Source organism: Nelumbo nucifera, chromosome 1, assembly GCF_055504915.1.
Source record: "Nelumbo nucifera cultivar China Antique chromosome 1, China Antique-T2T, whole genome shotgun sequence".
NCBI classification, from domain to species: domain Eukaryota; kingdom Viridiplantae; phylum Streptophyta; class Magnoliopsida; order Proteales; family Nelumbonaceae; genus Nelumbo; species Nelumbo nucifera.
Genome location: NC_142649.1, coordinates 190685457 through 190705543, shown reverse-complemented (window position 1 = coordinate 190705543; position 20087 = coordinate 190685457). Strand labels below are relative to the sequence as shown.

The window sequence follows — 20087 nt, the reverse complement described above, 5'->3', positions numbered from 1 at the left end:
CAGTCACAGAGAGTAGCTGTGTCGGCTTTGCAGGTGACGCTTGTCAGAGCTTGTTCGCAAACCTCACACATCCAGACTTGATCATGCCAGGAGGTGAGCTTGTTCGTGCCATGGACGTTTGAGTCATAGCTTACACATAGGAACGTATGTCGAGCCTCTTGCGAATAACTCCAACTACGATTATGCAATTGGCTTCCTCGTCTTACTATTTTCATCAGGTGGATTTTATTTTAAAAATTTGAGCAATAGTGGAGGGTAAATTCAACATTTTGTACAATTAAAAATTTGAGCAATAGTAAGGGTAGTGCTAGTCAATTTACTAAACCATAAGGGTAGTTTAAGAAACATACCCTTTCAAAAATGACATGGATTAAAAAAGTTAAAAAAGGAGAAAAAGAAGAAATTTTCTAGACTTTCTTGTTTAATATATATATATATATATATATATATATGGTCAGGTTTAGATCCACAATGTGATCGGGTCAATCGACCAAACCCGAGCCACTACACCCCCTCTATAATTGCATGCCTCATGCTACTTAAGTACTATGTACTAATTAGATTGGATCTAGGTTCTCAACCGACCAAACTTGAGCCACTGACAATGACAAGTGATAACCCCCCTCTCCCTTTCTCATTGCACATACCACATGGCCGGTTGCAATTTAGAGTCTGGATCTACTCCTCACAGAGTGTGCCTCACACCGACTTTACAGCATGTCTTAGCAGCACATCGGGAACATCTTCTATACTTATTATACATGGGAGATGTTTCCAATGCAGGGTGGGATATGGCTGTACGGTTGGTGTGACGCGCTATGTGAAGCGCATATCTCAATTCTGCAATTTACAAAAAAAAAAAAATCCCATCTCAACACAATAGGGGTAAAACCGTAAAAGTGAAATAAATCAAAACAAGTGTTCAGTCTTAGGAATGGCAACAGGGCAGGTTCGGGGCGGGGATCATATTCTCCATCTCCAATCCCAATTCTGAAATTAACCCCCATCCCCGATCCTCGACGGGGATGGGTTCTCCGCAAAGACTTGAATCCCCGATCCTCAACAGGGCAGACTTGAATCCTCGACGGGGACCATATTTCCCAATAACCAAAATAATCTCTTCTCCTAAAATTTCTCCTAAACTACCTCCCCCACTTTCTCCTAAATTATCTTTAATTACTATTTATCTTCTAAATTATCTCTAATTCCTATTTATCTCCAAAATTATTTCTAATTTAGTAGAGAGTTTCTCTCCTAAATTATCTCTAATTCCTATTTATCCTCTCCCCCACTTTTTATCTATATCTATCTAAGGAAAGTTTGGATTAAAAAATTTAAGAATTACTTAAATATTCTAACAAAATTATATAATAATTTTAAAAACACAAAGTAATTTTATATTTTCACAAAATATATCACGAAATTATTTATTAACAATTTAAATTCTGTTTTTTCGGATTATAAATTTAAATTCTATTCAAATAATAAAAATATAACATTAAAAAATAAATTCTTATTTAAATATTTCAATAAATAAATATCTTAAATAACAAACTATTATAAATATCTAAATAATTATATAACATAATATTTAATAATATGTAATAGCTTTAAATAAACAAAAATTCAAATAACAAAATATTTTACATATTATTTAAATAACAAAATATTTAACACAACTAGATTTTAGATAGTTAAAATAATGAAAATATGTAATAAATTGAAAAAAAAATCTTAAAAGTAGAAAAATCATTATAACATAATATTGAAATTAATAATAATTTAATATCTTACAAAATTAATAATGAAATTATGTATTAATATTATAAATTATAATTTTATGGATTATTATTTAGATATTTAACATAACTAGATTTTAAATAGTTAAAATAACGAAATTATGTAATAAATTTAAAAAAATTCTTAAAAGTATAAAATAATTATAACATGATATTGAAATTAATAATAATTTAATATCTTACAAAATTAATAATGAAATTTTGAAATAATAGTATAAATTATAATTTTATGGATTATTAAACTCAATAAATAATTAATATTTTAAAATTTTAGTTTTTACATATTATTAGGGTATTTAAATAACTAAATATTTTAAATAAAAAATATTTAACATAACTAGATTTTAAATGAGTTAAAATAAAGAAATTATGTAATAAATTTAAAAAAATATATGAAAAGTAGAAAAATAATTATAACATACCATTGGAATTATAATAATTTAATATTTTACAAAATTAATAATGAAATAAGTTTAATAATAATTTAATATTTTACATAATATTGTAAATAACTAATTTCACTTATATCAGTTAATAATTTGAGAAAATAACTTTCATAAAAATTAATATTTATTAATAATAATTTTAAACTCTTAATATATATTTATTATATAATTATATATACTAATATTAATTTTTATTGTATTTCATTAATTATTTATTGTTTTTGTGATAGATGCATTTTCAATAATTATGTATAATTTTATTTTGTTTTATTATTTAATAGAAAACGTTCAATAATTATTGGAGATTAAACTACTCTTATTGAAATTTTTAAATTTTGTTTGTTGTACTTATGGTATTTATTGTATTTTTGTTATAACTTATCCATTAATATTTATAAGATATTAAACTATTATTTGAGATTATACTATTTATTGGCTAATTTAATATATTTTAGTACTTATTATATTTTTTCATTATCAATATATTTTTAATAATTGTATATTTTCACTATAAAGTTTCAATAATTATTTGAAATTAAACTATTTTTATTTATCAGAGATGAGACTATTAATTTAGTTGGAATTATGAGTGTTCATGAGTTGGTTCGATTCAGTCGTAGGCTGTTTGGCCAACCAAATTAAGCTAGTCAGGTTGGGGAGTTGGTTAGCTGAAACTGATTGACCATTTGGGAAAATTGACCCATTCAGGTTGTACCGGTTTTGGTCGATTTTTTTATTTGGTCAATCGGTTCAAAAGATTTAAACTTAAAAATTAAATTTAAATTTTAAAAATTATAGTGCAATTATTGAAAAATTAAATTTATGATATAAAACATCTTTGACTAAGAAATATGGGAAATTTCCCACTTTTCCATATTAAAAATTATATTAAAATATTAATATAATTTTTGTCGGTTAACAAATGACCAAAGCAAAATTGATTCAACTTGGTCGAGTTGGGAATTTTTTGAACCAAAGCCGACCTAAAATACTAGAAAACTGACCACTGGGTTGGTCGGTTTCATTAGTTTGATGAATTAAAAATTTGCTAAAAGTAGTATATAAAATATAAATAATTATTAATCATTTAAAAAGTTGAAAATATAAAGCAATTATATACTCTTATGTGTTTCTATTAGGTTCATTTACTAGAACACACCTTATAGTTTTACATATTTACTTAAACCTACCTTCTAGTTTTAATTTTATTAAAACATCCCATTTTACAACTTATTTACTTAATCAACCTTTCATTAAGGAGTGTTTGTTTTGCCATTAAGCCCATGATTTTTTATTCCAAAAATACCCTTAACATTTTTTTTGTACAAAAAACAAAATTGACCAAATATAGCCGTGATTGTCCATTTTCTTTTGATTAAATTTATTTAAACGAACATTAGGATCAATACTATCATTTTCCACTATCTAATGGAAGATTAATTAAATACATTGCAAATTATAAGTGGTGTTTTAGTAAAATACAAACTATAGTATAGATTTTAGTAAATTTATAAAACTATAGGGGGCGTTTTAATAAATGATCATTTTTATTATTTAGCTTTCATTTAACAAATCCTGTGTGATGCACGGGTCCCGCTAATAAATAAATATATAATTGAGATCGGGACATGACGGGACCTCAATCACCATTGCAATTCGATGGAACATTCTTATTAATCCCCGTCTCTACCCCACCAAAACAATCCCCATCCCTATCCGACGGAATCGGAAAAATCGGATCCCCATCAGTGATGGGAAAAATTGCCATTCCCATTGAGTCTATGCGCATGCATTACGTGATAAGAAGAGGTTCTTGTCATCGAGTTGGGATTTCCACTTTCCAGCCAACACCCTGTCAACATTTAATCTGACATATTTACTTCTCACAAAGCGCGCCTCACACCAATCTTACAACGCATCGCAGCCGTACGTCCGTATATAATATTATCATTCATGGGAAGGGAAGATGTTCCCAACGTACGGGTGCGATGTGCTATAAAAATGGTGCGCGCTCTTTGAAGAACAGATCCGAATTCGGATTCAGTCCTCATAAAACTCTTCTCACGCCGTTCACAGCCGGTTTCAGCCGTACATTAGGAACATCTGCTTACTTGAAGATATTTCCAATACACGGCTGCAGTTGCTATGAGGACGGTTTCATGAGCATCAAATCCGGTTTTCCTGCAATACGAGATGTGCGGTGTCAGATTTGTTGGTAGGGTGTTGGAACGTCAGGAGATCCAGAGTGCTCCTCCGGAATGCTTGTCATCGTCTTCCCCCCATCGTCCTCGTTATCCGAGTTACCGTCGTTCTCTACTTCTCTACTCCTTTCTCCCTGTCCTCTCACAGTGGTCTCTCTCTTCTCCGAAGCTGTTTTAGCGGCAAAACTGCATCCGGAGAGGGGTTTGAATTCGATCTCAAGCTTCTATGCAACTCTTTTCGCAGGCTCAACTTGAACTCAACTGCACTATTTCAACCGTGGGTGCTGCCTCCGGACCGGTTGGTTTTCCTTTTCAATTGGTTCCATTTATCTCTGTAAATCTTCCAGTCATGCTTGCATGGAATCAAATTAATTTTTTTTGTTAGCATTTGATGTTTGAATTTTTTTATTTTAGACTTAGACATAAACTTAATGATTACTATATGACGATATACTCTCACGGGGATTTTCTTCTGTGGGACGAAATGACGATTTTCCGGTTTTAGTTGCCCTCGATTTTCTTTTCGCCTAACCATCCATGTCAATGAGAATGAAGTATTTTATCTAATCATGTCAACTTGCTTCAGCTCTGGGTTGATTGTGATCTTGCTGGTTCTTTGTGTTTGCGTTTGTATTAAACATTTGGTTCTCTCAAATATCCTGCAAATTAATGTTTTTTTTTTTTTTTTTTCTGAAGTCCAAGCCATCTTTTTGCAGAAGCATAATTGTTCCCTTTCAATTATTAGAGGAGACCTCAGTATATCATGTAGTTCACATGGAAACGGATACAGAATTTGATGTTTGATCAGAACATACGTGGGACTTTGATTTGGAAAAATGTCACAGCAAAATATGTTACCTGTCGGTCCTGTCCCTGATGACTTAGCCAAGTCAAATATCCGCAAGGAAGATAAAGGCAAGAAAGATAGTGAGCCGGAAATTGGGATGGAGTTTGAGTCTGTGGAAGATGCATACAATTTTTACAATAAATATGCTGGAGAAGTGGGCTTTAGTGTTCGAAGACATACAATTCATAGGAGAAATGGTGTTGTACATGATAGAACATTTTGTTGTTCCTCGGAAGGTTATCGGATGGATGATAAACGTCGTACAGAGGTGAAGTATCACCGCCCAGAAACGAGAACTGGTTGTCTAGCTCGAATTACTATAGTTCTTCAAACTAATGGTAAATATCGTATAACCCACTTTGAACCAAGTCACAACCATAAGGTAGCACGCCCAGAAGAAACTCACTTGTTAAGGTCACAAAGGAGATTAAATCCTGATCAACCTAAGAAAGTGAACAGTTCTGGGTTGCAATTGAAAGCATCCACAGGATTTACTAGTGGACAAACTGAAGGTTCTGAAGATCTTTCTCATGTTCACAGTGATTGTGGTAATTATTTACCTTTCAAACGGATGAGGATGATGAAACAAGGAGATGCAGGAGCAATATTGGAATATTTTGAAAAAGCTCAACTAGAAAATAAATCTTCTTTTCATTCAATGCAACTTGATATGGATGATAAGATAACAAACATTTTTTGGACAGATGCGAAGATGGTGGAAGACTATGGACATTTTGGTGATGTGGTTTGTTTTGATACTACTTATAGATTAAATGAAGAAGGTCATCCATTTGCATCATTTGTCGGAGTAAATCATCATAAGCAAGCTATTATCTTTGGTGTTGCATTACTCTATGATGAAACCGTTGAATCCTTCACATGGTTGTTTAAGACTTTTGTCATGGTAATGTCTGGAAAAGAGCCAAGGACAATTCTGTCAGACAAATGTGAGGCAATCTCCAAGGCAATAGCTCTAGTGTTACCAAAAGCATGCTGTCGACTCTGTGTATGGCATGTACATCAAAATTCAGCTAAATACCTCCGTACTGTATTTGCTGGGTCACGATCTTTTGAGACAGATTTCAGCAAGTGCTTATATGATTGTGAGGAGGAGGATGAATTCTTAGCAGCCTGGAATAGTATGCTTGAAAAATATGATCTTGGGAATAATTCATGGTTGGAAAAATTATTTAAAGAAAAAGAAGAATGGGCTTCAGCATATGGACGGCATATATTTTGTGCAGACATAAACAGTGCTCTGAGGAGTGGAAATATGAATGATGCCTTGAGAAACAATCTAAATACTGCAGATAATCTCTTATTTTTTCTTAAACATTTTGAAAAGGTATTGGAGGACTGGCGTCACAAGGAACTAAAAGCTGACTCTGAAATGAGTGAAAGTACCCAACATTTTTATACACCTGTGCAAATGTTGAAGAATGCTAGGACTATATATACTCCAGCTGTATTTGAAATGTTTGAGAAAGAGTATTTGAAAGGTTGGGATTCTGATGTCCACAATTTTGACGAGGTTGGAACATTGATCAAATACAAGGTTAGCTCAAATGAGAAATCTTGTGAACACATTGTCACATTTGATTCATCAGATATGGCAGTTGCTTGTAGTTGTAAGAAGTTTGAATTTGTAGGGATTTTATGTGGTCATGCATTAAAGGTGCTTGATCATAAAAATATAAGGTTGATCCCACCCCGATACATCATGAAGAGGTGGACGAAAGATTCAAAGGGTGGAAATATAATGGACTTTCATGGATCTGCAATACAATTTGACCCTAAGGTGGATTTTGGGTGGCATTATCAGGAGTTGTATGGTAAGTTAGATAAAATAGTGGCAAGAGCTATGGAAACTGAAGAAGGATATATGTTTGCTTCAAGTTATTCAGATAAGTTGTTGCAAGAACTAGAAGAAATCTTTGAAAGAAGAAACAATTAGAACACTCCAACTGTGCCCTCACATAGGACTACACATCTTTTAGAAAATGTTATGCATCAAGTGTATGTTCTGAAAGTACAAATTTGGTTTGATAAAAAAAAGTACATATTTGGTATGACTTATTAATTTGGCATAATGAGATATAAGATTATTATACTACTGAGATAACCATGCTATTTCCAACTGCACACTGATTGCATTTATCATTGGTGATGCTATTATCTGTTCAGCTTTCATTTACATTTTGCTTTTATGTCATGGTGAAATCCATATATCATAGCAACTACATCTTTTCCTGTTTTCTTTCCCCCATGCTTCACGTCTTAAAACTATTAAGTACCCATTTCAAACATTTTGAGAAAAGTATTCAATATTGACAAATCTACCCAGTCAACCCCTTCTTTTTTGTCAACATAGGTATGCTGACATGGTAACCCACAGGAGAGAAAGCTTTCAGGTTATATTGCTCAATTAATATCTTGGGAAATTTGAGACATGTGAGTCCTTAGCCTCTTTTAATGAGTTGATTAAAAGTTATCTTCAATGGGTAGGAACACACTACAAGGCAATGGGAAAAAAGGAAAATTTCCAAATAAGAAAAGGCAAGAGCTAAATAGTCAAAACATGAAAAATTCTGCAAGGTGCTAAGAAATTATTTGTTGTTGGATACATGGCTTTGGAGATTTCCTTTGGGTTCAGACAAATTGTGGCACACATTTAATAAAAGCATCCATCATTGATGCCAAATGGTTGAAGTGTGAGTTTGAATGCTAGAGCAACGCTAGCTTCTCCTTGGATATCCATCTTTAAATTGATATCCTCTTTGGTAATAGAACTAAATTCTTGGAACACCTTTGGTGATGGGTATGCCCTTCCTTTACACAAAAGACAAATTAGTATTACATTGTGTATCTTTCTCTCAGTAGGGAGTTGGATTAGGAATTGGGATCGAGGAGAGGGTAAGGGAGCAAGAAATTCTTATGATCCCATCCCTGTTGAGCCCTTGGAGGCTGTATTCGTTGATGCTTCGACTTCTAATACCAGAATTTGATTTACTAGTTCCATATGCTTGTTTAATTGTTCTTCCTTCTACAAGACTTCAACTTCTAGTTCTTCTCAGTTGGCATTTCTAGTGAAAGCAATTTGAGTGGAGTGGTACCACCTAAAGTGTGCTCTTTTTTTCTTTTTTCTTGAAGAAAATAAAGTAATGAATCTAAAGCAGATTTACAAAACACTAATACCCATGAACACCAAAGGCACAATGGGAAAGACAAAGAGTATACATGTATTAGTATCTATTGTGAACTACATCTCTCAAAAGGACTATTATAATAAAAAAAAATGCTATATGGCATTCTCCTGAGAATCTGAAGGATTTACAGCCAAGAAAAGAGAAAATACCTACTGGCTTCTCTTCTATCTCCTCCTAAGTGCAGCTCTTTTCTGCTGAAAAAAAAAAGAGAAAAAGTGCTAATCTTTTCTCAAGTATCTGGCAATTCCGTTCCCCCACACGGCCACAACTCCCAGAAAACCACCACTGTGATTGTTCCCCAAACAACCTACCCTTTTGTTCAAACCCCTCAAATTCTAGCTGTGAAGAAAAGCTTCACTTGTTATTAGGAAGCACAATTTCATACCATGAATTCGAAGAAACTTTGCCCAAACTTTGGATAGTTCACAGTGAATGAAGAGATGGTCTGCATAGTTGTCAAGGCATTGCCTAGGCGACTAGGCGCCCTTGGCTGGGCGCCTCGCCCAAACACCTTGACTTTTAGAAACTAGGAGCCCTTTTAGGTGACTAGGCGCCCACCTAGGCGACAAAAATGACAAGGCGGGCACCTTTTATAATATCATTTATATTGCTGTATCTTATCAATGTATGTGTTAATACATTTTATTATATGCTATATATATATATATATACATATATCAATTATACTTTGTTTTAATGTTTTACTATTGAAATTTAAAAGATCAAAGGGCTTTGAGAAGAGAAAAAGAAAGAAAGAAAGAAAGAAAGAGGAAAGAAAGAATAGAATAATAAAGTACTTTTTTTCTATTCTCTCTCTCTAATTAAATAAAACAAGAAACTCCATCCTTATTTTTTTTTCTATTTTACTTTCCATCTTGAATATTTATCATATAAAGTTAATAACCTTCTTTAGCTGCTAATTAATATGAATTTGCTCTATTAAATACTTATTATAGTAGTATTATTTTGAAAATAATGAAATTAATATATGTAAAAGATTTTTATCTTTTAGATGTGATGATTTGCCACATTTTTAATAAAGGGAATTGCTATTTTTTCAATTAACATACATGCTGAATGGTATACAAAACTAGGAAACTAGCCAAAAGTCAGTTTCTTATATTATAAATTTTTTATCGCCTAGGCGACTAGGTGCCCCAGTGTCGCCCAGAATCGCCTAGACACCTTGAAAACTATGATGGTCTGCTGTCTCCTCATTAACTATACACATGACACATTGCAATTAATCTAAACGTAAATCCATATCTGTCCTGCATTAGCTTTTGTTAGGCACTTCCCTATTGCTGTGCTCCGTTCAAGAAATGCCACCTTTAATGGGGTGTTGGCTCAGTTGATACGATTTCTGACTGATTGTAGCAGGTACTTGAGATGATGAGGGAAAATGAAGCTGAAAACTCCAAGGAATGTGAGAGTCCATGTGGGGAGGCAGAGATGATGGAGAATGGTTTGGTTTCCCAAGTGTTTATTGGAAAACTGGGAGTTGATTTAGGGAGGGAAAGGGATACAAATACGATAGTAAGATCTAAAAATGTTGATGGTGTGGTGGTATTTGTGAAAAAACCAAAGGGTCCAAATAGTGGTCATTTAGTCCACATTACCAGAGTATTTACATAGGCTGAAGGAAGGTCTTTATGGGGTTGGTCCTTGTAGTAACAAGTACAAAAGGACTTACAAGAGGAAGAGGGTAAAGAACAGAAATAGAAATCAAAACCTTATTAGAAGCAGTAGTGACATAGAATTGGTGAGGGGAGAGGTTAAGAGGAAGAAGAAATTCTCTGCTACACAAAAAGATGTATTGTTAGAAGAGGAGGCGTTGCTAAGGACTGAGATAGAAATAGAACAAGAGAATCAGAAGAGAAGAAGAAGGTGAGGAGATGGTTATTGATCAAGGGAAATATAAAAAAAAGGTGGTTTTAGAAAGGATAGTGGAAACTAAAGTTCAAGTAAACAAATTATTGGGGTATCTGTTAAAGGAATGGATGAGTTTGCAAGAAAAATGTTTTGGGAGTTGAAAAAAAAGATTCTTTGAGTGAGGAAAGTTGTAATGGGGAGTCATGAGCAATGAAAGGTTGCTTTTAGGGTCAAATTTTGACACAAAGGTGTAGGGGGTAAGCTGTACTGGGTTCAACTATTTATGGTTCATAGTAGAAAAGTTTTTAATTTCTTAAGGGTTGAGAATGAAAAACTGTATTCTAAGGGGTCTTGGAGGGTTCTGGTGTTGTGGGCTTTGAGTTTTTCTCTTTATTGTGGGTGATAGCTTGTCACCTTGTTTGTAACCTTTTTCTTCTTTGATAAAACTTTTTTTTTTTTTTGGAGGGGGGGATGGGCTACTCCCTATTGTATCTTTGATCATGGGAAACCATTTGGCAGCTGTCTAATCAGTTCCTTATAGAAAGACTAAGACATGAATAAACCTGATTTCTCCCATCTCTTGGAGAGTGGAATCAGTTTCTGTAATTTTGTGAAGGGTTTTACTTGTGTTCTGATCAGATTTTTGGGGGTTGGATGCTGTTTTGTTTTTGGTTATGTGGATGTTTGGTTCCGTTTACGTTTATTCAGTAAACGTTTATTGATGGTGCCACATAGGCACCATCTCAGCATTTTCTCTCTCTTGTTCTTCTGCATACATCGAAAATCTAAAAAGTAAACTTTGGTTTATGTGCATGCCAACCGTTTGTAGAAGTTATTATTTGAAGCTTCCACAAATGGCCAGGTGTTTATTCACTATTATGCTGAAGTGGCGCCTAGTTGTCATAAACGGTTGCAATTATTGCATTTCTTGGTTTTACCAGCAAATAAAGTACAAACGTTTATTCAATAAACATAAACGGAACCAAACACATACTATATTGTTTGCTCTTTGGCGGGTTTTTCTTGTGTTATTTTTTGGGGGATTGGGGCTGTTCCTTTTTTTACAACAAGCTGCTGTACACAGGGATTTACAAACACTGCCCCTGCAGTCCTATATCCCCTCCCCTGTTTTTAAAAAGGTTATCATATACAAAAAAGGACTTAAAATTTCTATCCTTAACCAACTTGTTTACAAAAAACCAAGAACACATTTTGCCCACAATTTTCTGAAAAACTGAATCGGTAAAGCTGCTCTTATTCTTGAAAATTCTTGCATTTCTCTTGCCAGATGCACCAAAAAGTTGCTGCTGGAACTGTTCCAGGACAATTTTCCCCTCTTGGAAAGTCCTCCAATATTCCAACCTTGTACAAACTGCAATATTGACTCTGGACAGCAGTCTTTAATTTCAAACTACTTCCAGATTTTGGACCAAACCTCAGCAGAAAATCTGCAATGCAATAGTAGATGATTCACAGATTCCTCTTCTTCGCAAAGGACACAAGTTGTGGAAGCCAAATACACACCTTTCCTTACAAGTTGTCCCTAGTAAGGATTCTGTTAAGGTACACGGTCCAAACAAAAAGGGCTACCTTTGTAGGCATATTCTTGCCCCAAACAACCTTGGCTGGGATTCTCTGTTCCTCTGACCTGGAAATTAAGTTACTAAAAGGATTTTAACTTAAAAGTCTTGTTTCTTACTTGTCTTGGTTTACTGTTGGTCACCTTCTTTGTATTCTCTTTTGTCTTTTTAATAAAAAATTCTTTTATTATATAGAAAAAGTTTTCTTTTAATTCTTAGGTTCCATATGATCCTCCCTCCTCTCTTGAAGTTCAAAACAGTAGAGCCTCTCTATTAGCAATTGCCATGTATAAAGTTTCCATAAGTGGGACATCGCCACACCATGGGTTGTTCAAGAACTTCATAAAGGATCCATCTCCAATCTTATATTCTATCTTCTGACTAAAGTGAAAATAATACTTCCCTATTCCTTTCCAAATTGAGCATGCATTAAGTTCCTTGTTTCTCCTAGATCTCAATTCAAAATTCTGGTTCCATACTTAGCCTTTATGACATTTTCACTGTCTTTAATCTTCTTATACCCAAATTACCTTTTTTTTGTATGCAAACCTTTTCCTAATTCACTGAATGTAGTTTTGTTATATGAGTTCAGTTTCTTGCTTTCAAATCTCTTTTTAGTCTTTTGTTTTCAGATACAGACTTGTTCTCTATTCTTGTACATGTATTCAGTATTTTCATTGTACCTGTTATGTTCATAACCCTTGTTCCCCAAAGCCTGTAAGTGTGTTTTTCTTGGTTATGCCTCTACACAAAAGGATTGTTGTTAAAATCCTATCAGTGGTGCCTGGTTTGTTTCAATGGATGTCACTTTTGTTTAGTCAATTCCCTATTACTCAGTTTCTTCTGAGGGTGAGAATTATGAATGGTTTAATGCTCCCCCTTCCTCTTCCTATTTTTTCTACTTCATCTTCTCTTGCGGAGTCACCTTCATTTGAGTCCCCTTCCATTCCTGTTCAACTTTTTGTTGCTTCTCCTTCACCTCCTCCTACAAAGCTTCCTTCAGTTATGTCACCATCCAATATCTAGAGGATGCAAGTCTATCAATGTTAGTGGCACAGGCATGACTGCATTGCTCCTTCATCACAACCTCTTTCACCACCAATTACTAATGAGATGAAAGATCCAATACCTCTATCAACTTCACCATTTACATTTCCAGACCTTGACTTTCACATTGTTGTTCAAAAAGTTAAAAGTAAGTGTATTGCTTACTATATCTCAAAACAACTTTCAGGTGTAACTTTTTAGTTTTGCCAATCAATCTCCAAGGTCTAGGGCAGTACTGAAAATCTGGTCCGATTCAGAGTTTCAAGTAAACCTACACTGCATGTACCTCGGGTCTCACCCTGGCAACTGAGACAGGCTACTCTAATACTTGGCGGCACATTAGTGTCAGCCTTGGCAGGATAAATCTTCCCAGACTTATCCAACGGCTGTGAACATTCTAAACTAACATGAGTTTCATAAGTGTCCAGTTTAAGGGTATTACACAGAAGCACCACAATAACATGAATCAAATATGTACTTTATTCATATTTTTATCCCCAATTATTATGTCTTTTATACCAAATTAGCATATAATTGGACTCATATTTTTGTTTAGGGCATGAAAGAAGGCATCAGGAGCAAGGAAAGACAAATCGGATGATTTTTCACAGTTTCGTCATCGTTCAGTAATCTGAGCCTAACTCGCGTATCCGAACTCCGAATGGATTGATTCAAGATCCATTGAAAAGATAAGAGAAAAGCCACAACTTTCATATTTTGGGCTTTCATAGATTCGGCCTACATCGAAGTCAAATCTGGGCCCAAAGTCAGGGAAAATTCGTAGAAAGGCCCAATCCGCAGCTGAAGCCCAACTTGCAGAAAAGCATGGCTGAAGCCCAATTCGCAGAGGAGGTCTAATATGAATCCAAGAACAAGAAACTAAGAAGAGTCCTTCCAGATCTAAATTCTTGATGTAATCTTAGAGAGATAAGAGGATTGAGTTCATTAGATAAAAAGATAAGATTAGAATTAGGATATGACTTTCTATTCTTGTAAAGATCAACTTCAAGAGGAAGTAGGAGACCACCCCCTCCCCTTTAAGCTATATAAAGGAGGGGGCGGACCAGCTTTAGGCATCACACAATCACTCAACCTTGGGGATTGAATTAAGAAGAAAGGAGCAATCAGTCAAGAAAGAATCAAGAATTCAAGAAGAAGGTGGCGGCAAGAGGAGGAGGTCTCAACATCATGGGTGATTCTAAGAGTTCTTTCTTTCCCTTTGTTTGCTTTAATTCTTCTATCATGAACTGATTTGTTTCTTACTAGGGCTGAGGAAAGCTTTATTATGTTAATGAATATATTTTTATCTTTATGATTGATCCAAGATTATGATTTTCATATAGTCTATGAACTATTGTGCTTAATGCAATTAAGAGCTTGGCCACCTCTTAATTGATGTGAGTTATGTGAATGAATCGAGAGAGGAATTCACATAATCGACTGAATAATTCATAGTGTGAATTGAATGGTATATAGAGATATATATACATGATTCATCTGAATTTCATGGTCTTTTTGGACTTAATGCACTCCCATCTTGAGAGTTCTACTCGAGAGATCGAAGGGCTACCTGATGGGCGTAGGTTTAGCATATCTCGAGAGAGAATATTAAATAAAATTGGAAAGACTTCAGCTTATGAGAATGACAACTAATCTTGGTAAATCGAACCCATAAATATTCATTGCATTGGTTAGGTGGACCAAAAAGCCCTAGCGATTCCATCCATTGCAGATTCGACTAGTGATCACCTTTGCTTTTATTTTCTTATGCTAATTTTTATTTTCAATAGTTCTTACTCAATTCTGAAATTCGGTTGTCCAGATAATTAGGGAAGATTGTGGTTCTAATACTTATTTTGTTAAATCCCCGTGGGAACGATATTTTATACTACTTGATAACTAGTGCACTTGCTAGGGTTATATATTTATAACTATCAGGTACATCATTCTGATTGGAGCTAAGAGCATACACTGTCTAACATCGGGTTGGGTCGGTTTCGGTTCTAAGTTCATCCATGCCCCCATGGCCCATGTGCCTGTGTGGTGCAAGTTTGGGTTGTCAGATATTTCAGTTTTTATGTAAAACTAAAATATCTTTATTTAACAGTTTTAAATATAAAATATATTTAAATTAAAATCGAAATATATATTTAAATAGATTAGGTCAACTTAATTTAAAATTGAAATATATATTTAAATAGATTATATTTAAATAGTTAAGTAGGAACTAAGTCGGTTCGGTTCGGGTCGATTTCGGTTTTCACACAAAAAAACCGAAACTGACCCCAACCATCGGTTAATGAACTTCTACAACCCAAAACCGGCTAGTGCTGATGAAAACCCGACCGACTCGGGTTGGGTCGGTCCGGGTTGGTCGGTTTGGTCGGGTTGGACCTTCTTATGAACAGCCCTACTTGCCTCCATTTATTATAACCTTATGTATCTAGTATACCAAGGCTTGTTTGGTTCGTAGGAATAAGGGTCTGAAATTGAAATTGGATTGGACTATTCCGATTCTAATTGTTTGGTTGGGTGGAATCAAAATCCCATTCCCATTCTTGCTAAAATGGCATTTCCCTATTAGGAAATGGTCATTCCCTGCCCATCCCTTGGGAATGAAATTTCATTCCTACCGATTCCAATTGTCATTCCTGATGATGCGCAATCCGGCCGGTCTTAGCTGTCAACGACCTTGCCTCTGAACTAAGTAGCAGGGAACCTGAAACGGAAGAGATGAGGAAGCTCCGGGGGGAACCCGGTGTAAAGGCTCCGAAGCTCAAGTTAGAATCCTTCAAAGGCAAGATAAAACCAGATAGCGCAAAGTTTGCATACCTCCTCTTTGGGGGGGTGGAGAGCCTTTAATAACCACCTCGCGCACTCACTCCTAGACTTCCGTCAGGTCGGGAATGATTACTTCCGTGCTTCTGCCAGTTCGGGCGTCATTGCCTCTGCTGGGGCAGAACCGTCACTACTCTTTTTGTCGGAGCCGTCTCTGTAACTGGAGATGGCGGTGGCAGGTGACGGTGGCAGGTGGCCGTTGAAGTGCGGCCGTCAAGCGTCAGATCCCAAGTCAGTCAGGTGCGCCGCCCCTGAATACGGACTCCTTCGGTGTCAGGTACGGTGTGGTTCGTCCAGTTCAATGCTATGGAGGCGAAGTGCTTGGAGCGGTGTGTGAGGCGAAGTCTTGAGTTCGGATAGATGGGGGGGGTGTCCCGAACTGTCATGAGACGGGCCAGTTCGGGTCACTGCTTTGTGTGGCCCGGGGCCAAAGGGAGAGTTCGGGCTCCTCGTAGGGAGTTCGAGCTCTTAGTAGGGAGGTCGGGCTCCTTTTAGGGAGTTCGGACCGCTGGTCTCTTCTCTTTGGTGTTTGTACCCTCGGTATGCTGCTTTAAGTGTCGAGCTACTTGTTTTTTGCCACGTGGAGTGATTTGCGAGGTCGGGCCAAATCTTCCTTCATCAATTGCCCCCCACTCCTCGTGCTAAGGGTCTTGCCCTGGCGCGGGGAGTTCGCAAGGTGTCAGGTAGATTTGCCCTGCACTTTGAATCTTGGTTCTGACGGTGCGAGGTGCGTTGTCAGGGTTCCTTGGGTTTCTTCGAGCGTCCATCAGGCGGGAGCGCGCTGGCCTGCCTAAACGCTGAGAGATGTGGCGGCGTGCACTTTATTTCGAAATTTCATAAAAGTGTGCCACTTGGGGGGCACGATAGCGGGCGTCTTTTCAAATTTGAAAAAGACGTGCCGCTGCCGCTTTTACAGAGGAGACGTGCGCTGGCGTTCTGTCAGTTTCGAAAAGATGTGCGCCAGCGCTCTGTCAGTTTCAGAAAGACATGCGCCAATCACGTCTCGGTTTTGGGGGACGTGCGGTCAGTGCGGCTGTAGGCCGTCGGATTGGCTTTGATCTAAGCCGTCGCCTTTCGGTCACTGTGAGTATAAATAGCGGGGGGGACCCCAGTTGTTGTCACTTCTGTATTTCTCTCGAGCTCACGTCCGAGTTTCAGCTCGCACCCAGTTCGCGTCCAGGTTTTTTCAGTTCGCGGTCAAGGTCTTCCGCTCGTCCTAGCTCCTGTGGTCTACAGCCTTTGTCCGGGTGAGTACTTTCCTGGATCCCATCTCACTCCCCGATGTCTAGCTTCGATGGCTCAGATAGTCCTTTCAGCGAGTCTGATGTAGGTTCTACGGACCGAGTTGCATCCCCCGATAGCCCTAGCAAGCCGGAGGTAGAGCTCGAGGAAGAGTTGAAGCTCGTAGGCCGAGGCGCTTCGGGTAGTTTGGCGTCCACTTCTCGTTGGGGTCGGATGTTAGACAAGTTCGGTCCTTCGACCATGACGCCCGAGGGGCTCCAATCCCTCATTACCTACTATAACTTGCTTGGGGAGTACGCTTATTTCATACCTTCGGGTAGCTTTCCTTGGGAACACGGTCCTGATGAGATCGTGATATTCCGGGAGCAGCTCGCCGCGGGGCTGCGATTGCCTTTCCATCCCCTCTTTGTCGAAGTCTTGAACCACTTCGGCGTGGCGGTCGGCCAGCTTCACCCGAATTCCATTCGAAATTTGGTGGGGACAATCTCCTTCTTTTGCGAAGAGAGCTTTCCGTTGGACTTGGAGATTTTTTCTTCAATCTTGATGCTTAAGAAGCAAGCGGGTCCCCTCCCTGGGCATAGGCGGGCTTACTACCTGTCTCCTCGCCCGGGCTTTAAGCTTTTACATGAGCTCCCCAACAAGGTCCCAGCATGGAAGCGATACTATTTCGAGGTGCGAAGTGTGCTGGGGTGGCCGTTTCAGACCGGGTGGGGGATGGCCGCTCCTGACTCCGGGGTCACGCTTGACAAAGAGACGACGAAGGGCCTCTGGCAATGGGCGCGCCTTGGGCTGAACTATCAACAGTATCTGACGGAGGCCAAGCTCATTGCGGCCGGCCTGAGTTCGGGTAGGTTCTTCACTTAGAGATTCTTATCTTGCTGCCTTTCTTGCTTTTTACTGATGGCGAGCTTCTTTTTGCAGGTGTAATGGATTCTCAAGGGACCCGGGGTGGGCACTTGTTTCAAGGCATGAAGAGGAGAAAGCAGGTTGCCAAGCGAACTCGCGCCGAGATGCCCCGGGATGCGGAGCCCGAGGTGCCGGACTATCAGCCAAAAGATCTGCCCAGGGAGCCCGAGATGGTCCCTCCAATGCAGGAGCCGACAGGGGGCCCTTATGCTGAGACTACCTACACAGGGGCTCCTACATACTCCGGTGCTCCTGCTTACTCCAGGTCTGCTCATACGCGAGCTGGGCCCTCGGGCTCGGGGGCCCCGGGGATTTCAGGAGTGTGTTGTCGCCGACCCATGCTCTTTAAAAGAGTAAGGAGACTATTTTCCTCGAGGAGGTCGCGGCGTGGACTAATCTCCCTCTGCATCAAGTGGCCTGTCGTACCATTACCCATGCCATGGTGGTAAGTGCTCTCCCTTTTTTAGAGCTCTTTGGCTTTCGTTTTGTTGGTTCTTTTGATCACTCGGTCCCTTTTGGTAGGTGAATTCTTCTATTCACGCCTTGGCGGCTCAGGTGGAGAGGAGCTCTAGGCAGGCGCGAGTTGCCGAAGAGGCTCGTCGCGCTACCGAGGAGGCTGCTCGTGCTGCCGAGGAGGCTGCTCATGCTGCCGAAGAGACTGCCCGTTTTTCACGGATCAGGCAGGCGAGGTCTCAGAGAGATGCCGAGGCCATGGGAGTGGTGGTGAAGCACATGGCGGACTTGAGGCTGGATCTGCAGCATCAGGTCGAGTACCTTCAGGAGGACATCAGGGAGAGGACGCAGATCTTTTCTCAAGGTATCGAAGATGCCAAGAAGAAGGCTGTCGATGAGTACATTGCTTCGCCGGGCTTTGATGATCTGATGGTGGATTCATACAGGAGGGGTTTTAAACTAAGCCGGTGGATGATCTGGAATACGTACCCCGAGCTTGATATTAGCGCCATATCCACTTCGCGCATAACTCAGGAGATGGTCAATGCTGCTGACGGTGAGCCAGACTCCGATGGCGAGGCGGGGCCTTCGGGTATTGTTGAAGTGCCTTCTGATAATGAAAAATAGCTCCGGGCTTGTAAATTTTTTTTTTTTTTTTATGTACTACCTTACTTTTGAAATGGAACGACTTTTGCTTAAGTGTTGATTGTTCTTTCTCCCAAACTGAGCATATTTTCCGAACTAATCATACGTCCGATCTGTTTCCTGTCCGGGCTACTGCACTTGCGCGGCTTGTTTTGGTGGTGATTTTATGCACTTTGCTTGGCGGTCTATAGGTAGTATCGCCTTAGGTTGACAATGTTCCATGCTCGGGGTACTTGCTTTCCCTCTAAGGTTTCGAGCTCGTATGCCCCCCCCCCCCCTGCCGAGTGCTTTCTTTACTTTGTAGGGTCCTTCCCAATTTGGTCCGAGTTTTCCTACGCCAGGTTCGGGTACCATGATCTTACGGAGAACCAGGTTGCCGACGTGGAAGCTCCTCTTCTTTACTCTGGCGTTATAGTACCGAGCTACCTTTTGCTGGTAGGCCGCAGTTCGGATGTGCGCGAGGTCTCTCACCTCGTCCAGTTGGTCGAGGTTGGTGCGTAACTTGTCTCCGTTTGTCTGCTCGTCGTATGCTTCTAGTCGTAGCGTAGGTACTTCGATTTTCGCCGGGATTACCGCTTTGGTGCCGTAGGTGAGGTTAAAGGGGGTCTCTCCTGTGGCGGTTTTTTCCGTGGTTCGATGAGCCCATAGAACACTTGGTAGCTCGTCCGCCCTCAACCCTTTAGCTCGGTCTAGTCGTTCCTTCAGTCCGCGGAGGATCGCTCTGTTCATTACTTATGTTTGACCGTTTGCCTGCGGGTGTGTGACCGACGTGAAGTTCTGACTAATTCCCATACTTTGGCACCATTCTTAGAACTTGATATCCTCGAACTGTTTGCCGTTGTTGGAGATCAGTATCTGGGGTAGCCCGAAGTGACATACTATGTTCTTCCAAAAGAAGTTCTGTATGTTTCGGGCTGTAACTGTTGCCAGAGGTTTAGCTTCTATCCACTTTGTGAAGTAATCTACTGCCACCACTAGGAACTTTCTCCCACCTGTTGCTGGCGG

General features: G+C 38.7%; 1 protein-coding gene across 3 annotated transcripts; it reads left to right on the top strand.

Moving 5' to 3' along the window:
- The first annotated feature begins 4114 nt into the window (after positions 1 to 4114).
- On the top strand, positions 4115 to 14322 carry LOC104596237 (protein FAR1-RELATED SEQUENCE 5-like). 3 transcript variants are annotated; one of them, XM_088895694.1, is made up of 3 exons: positions 4115 to 4744; positions 5163 to 7125; positions 13555 to 14322. In XM_088895694.1, the coding sequence occupies exons 2-3, from the start codon at positions 5283 to 5285 to the stop codon at positions 13626 to 13628; spliced, it is 1917 nt and encodes a 638-aa protein (XP_088751820.1). In that variant the 5' UTR covers positions 4115 to 4744; positions 5163 to 5282; the 3' UTR covers positions 13629 to 14322. The 3 variants fall into 3 exon arrangements, with proteins under 3 accessions (XP_088751820.1, XP_010255612.1, XP_010255613.1); XM_010257310.2 differs by lacking the exon at positions 13555 to 14322 and having other exon boundaries at positions 4120 to 4744; positions 5143 to 7407; XM_010257311.2 differs by lacking the exon at positions 13555 to 14322 and having other exon boundaries at positions 4121 to 4744; positions 5163 to 7407.
- The last annotated feature ends 5765 nt before the right edge of the window (positions 14323 to 20087 follow it).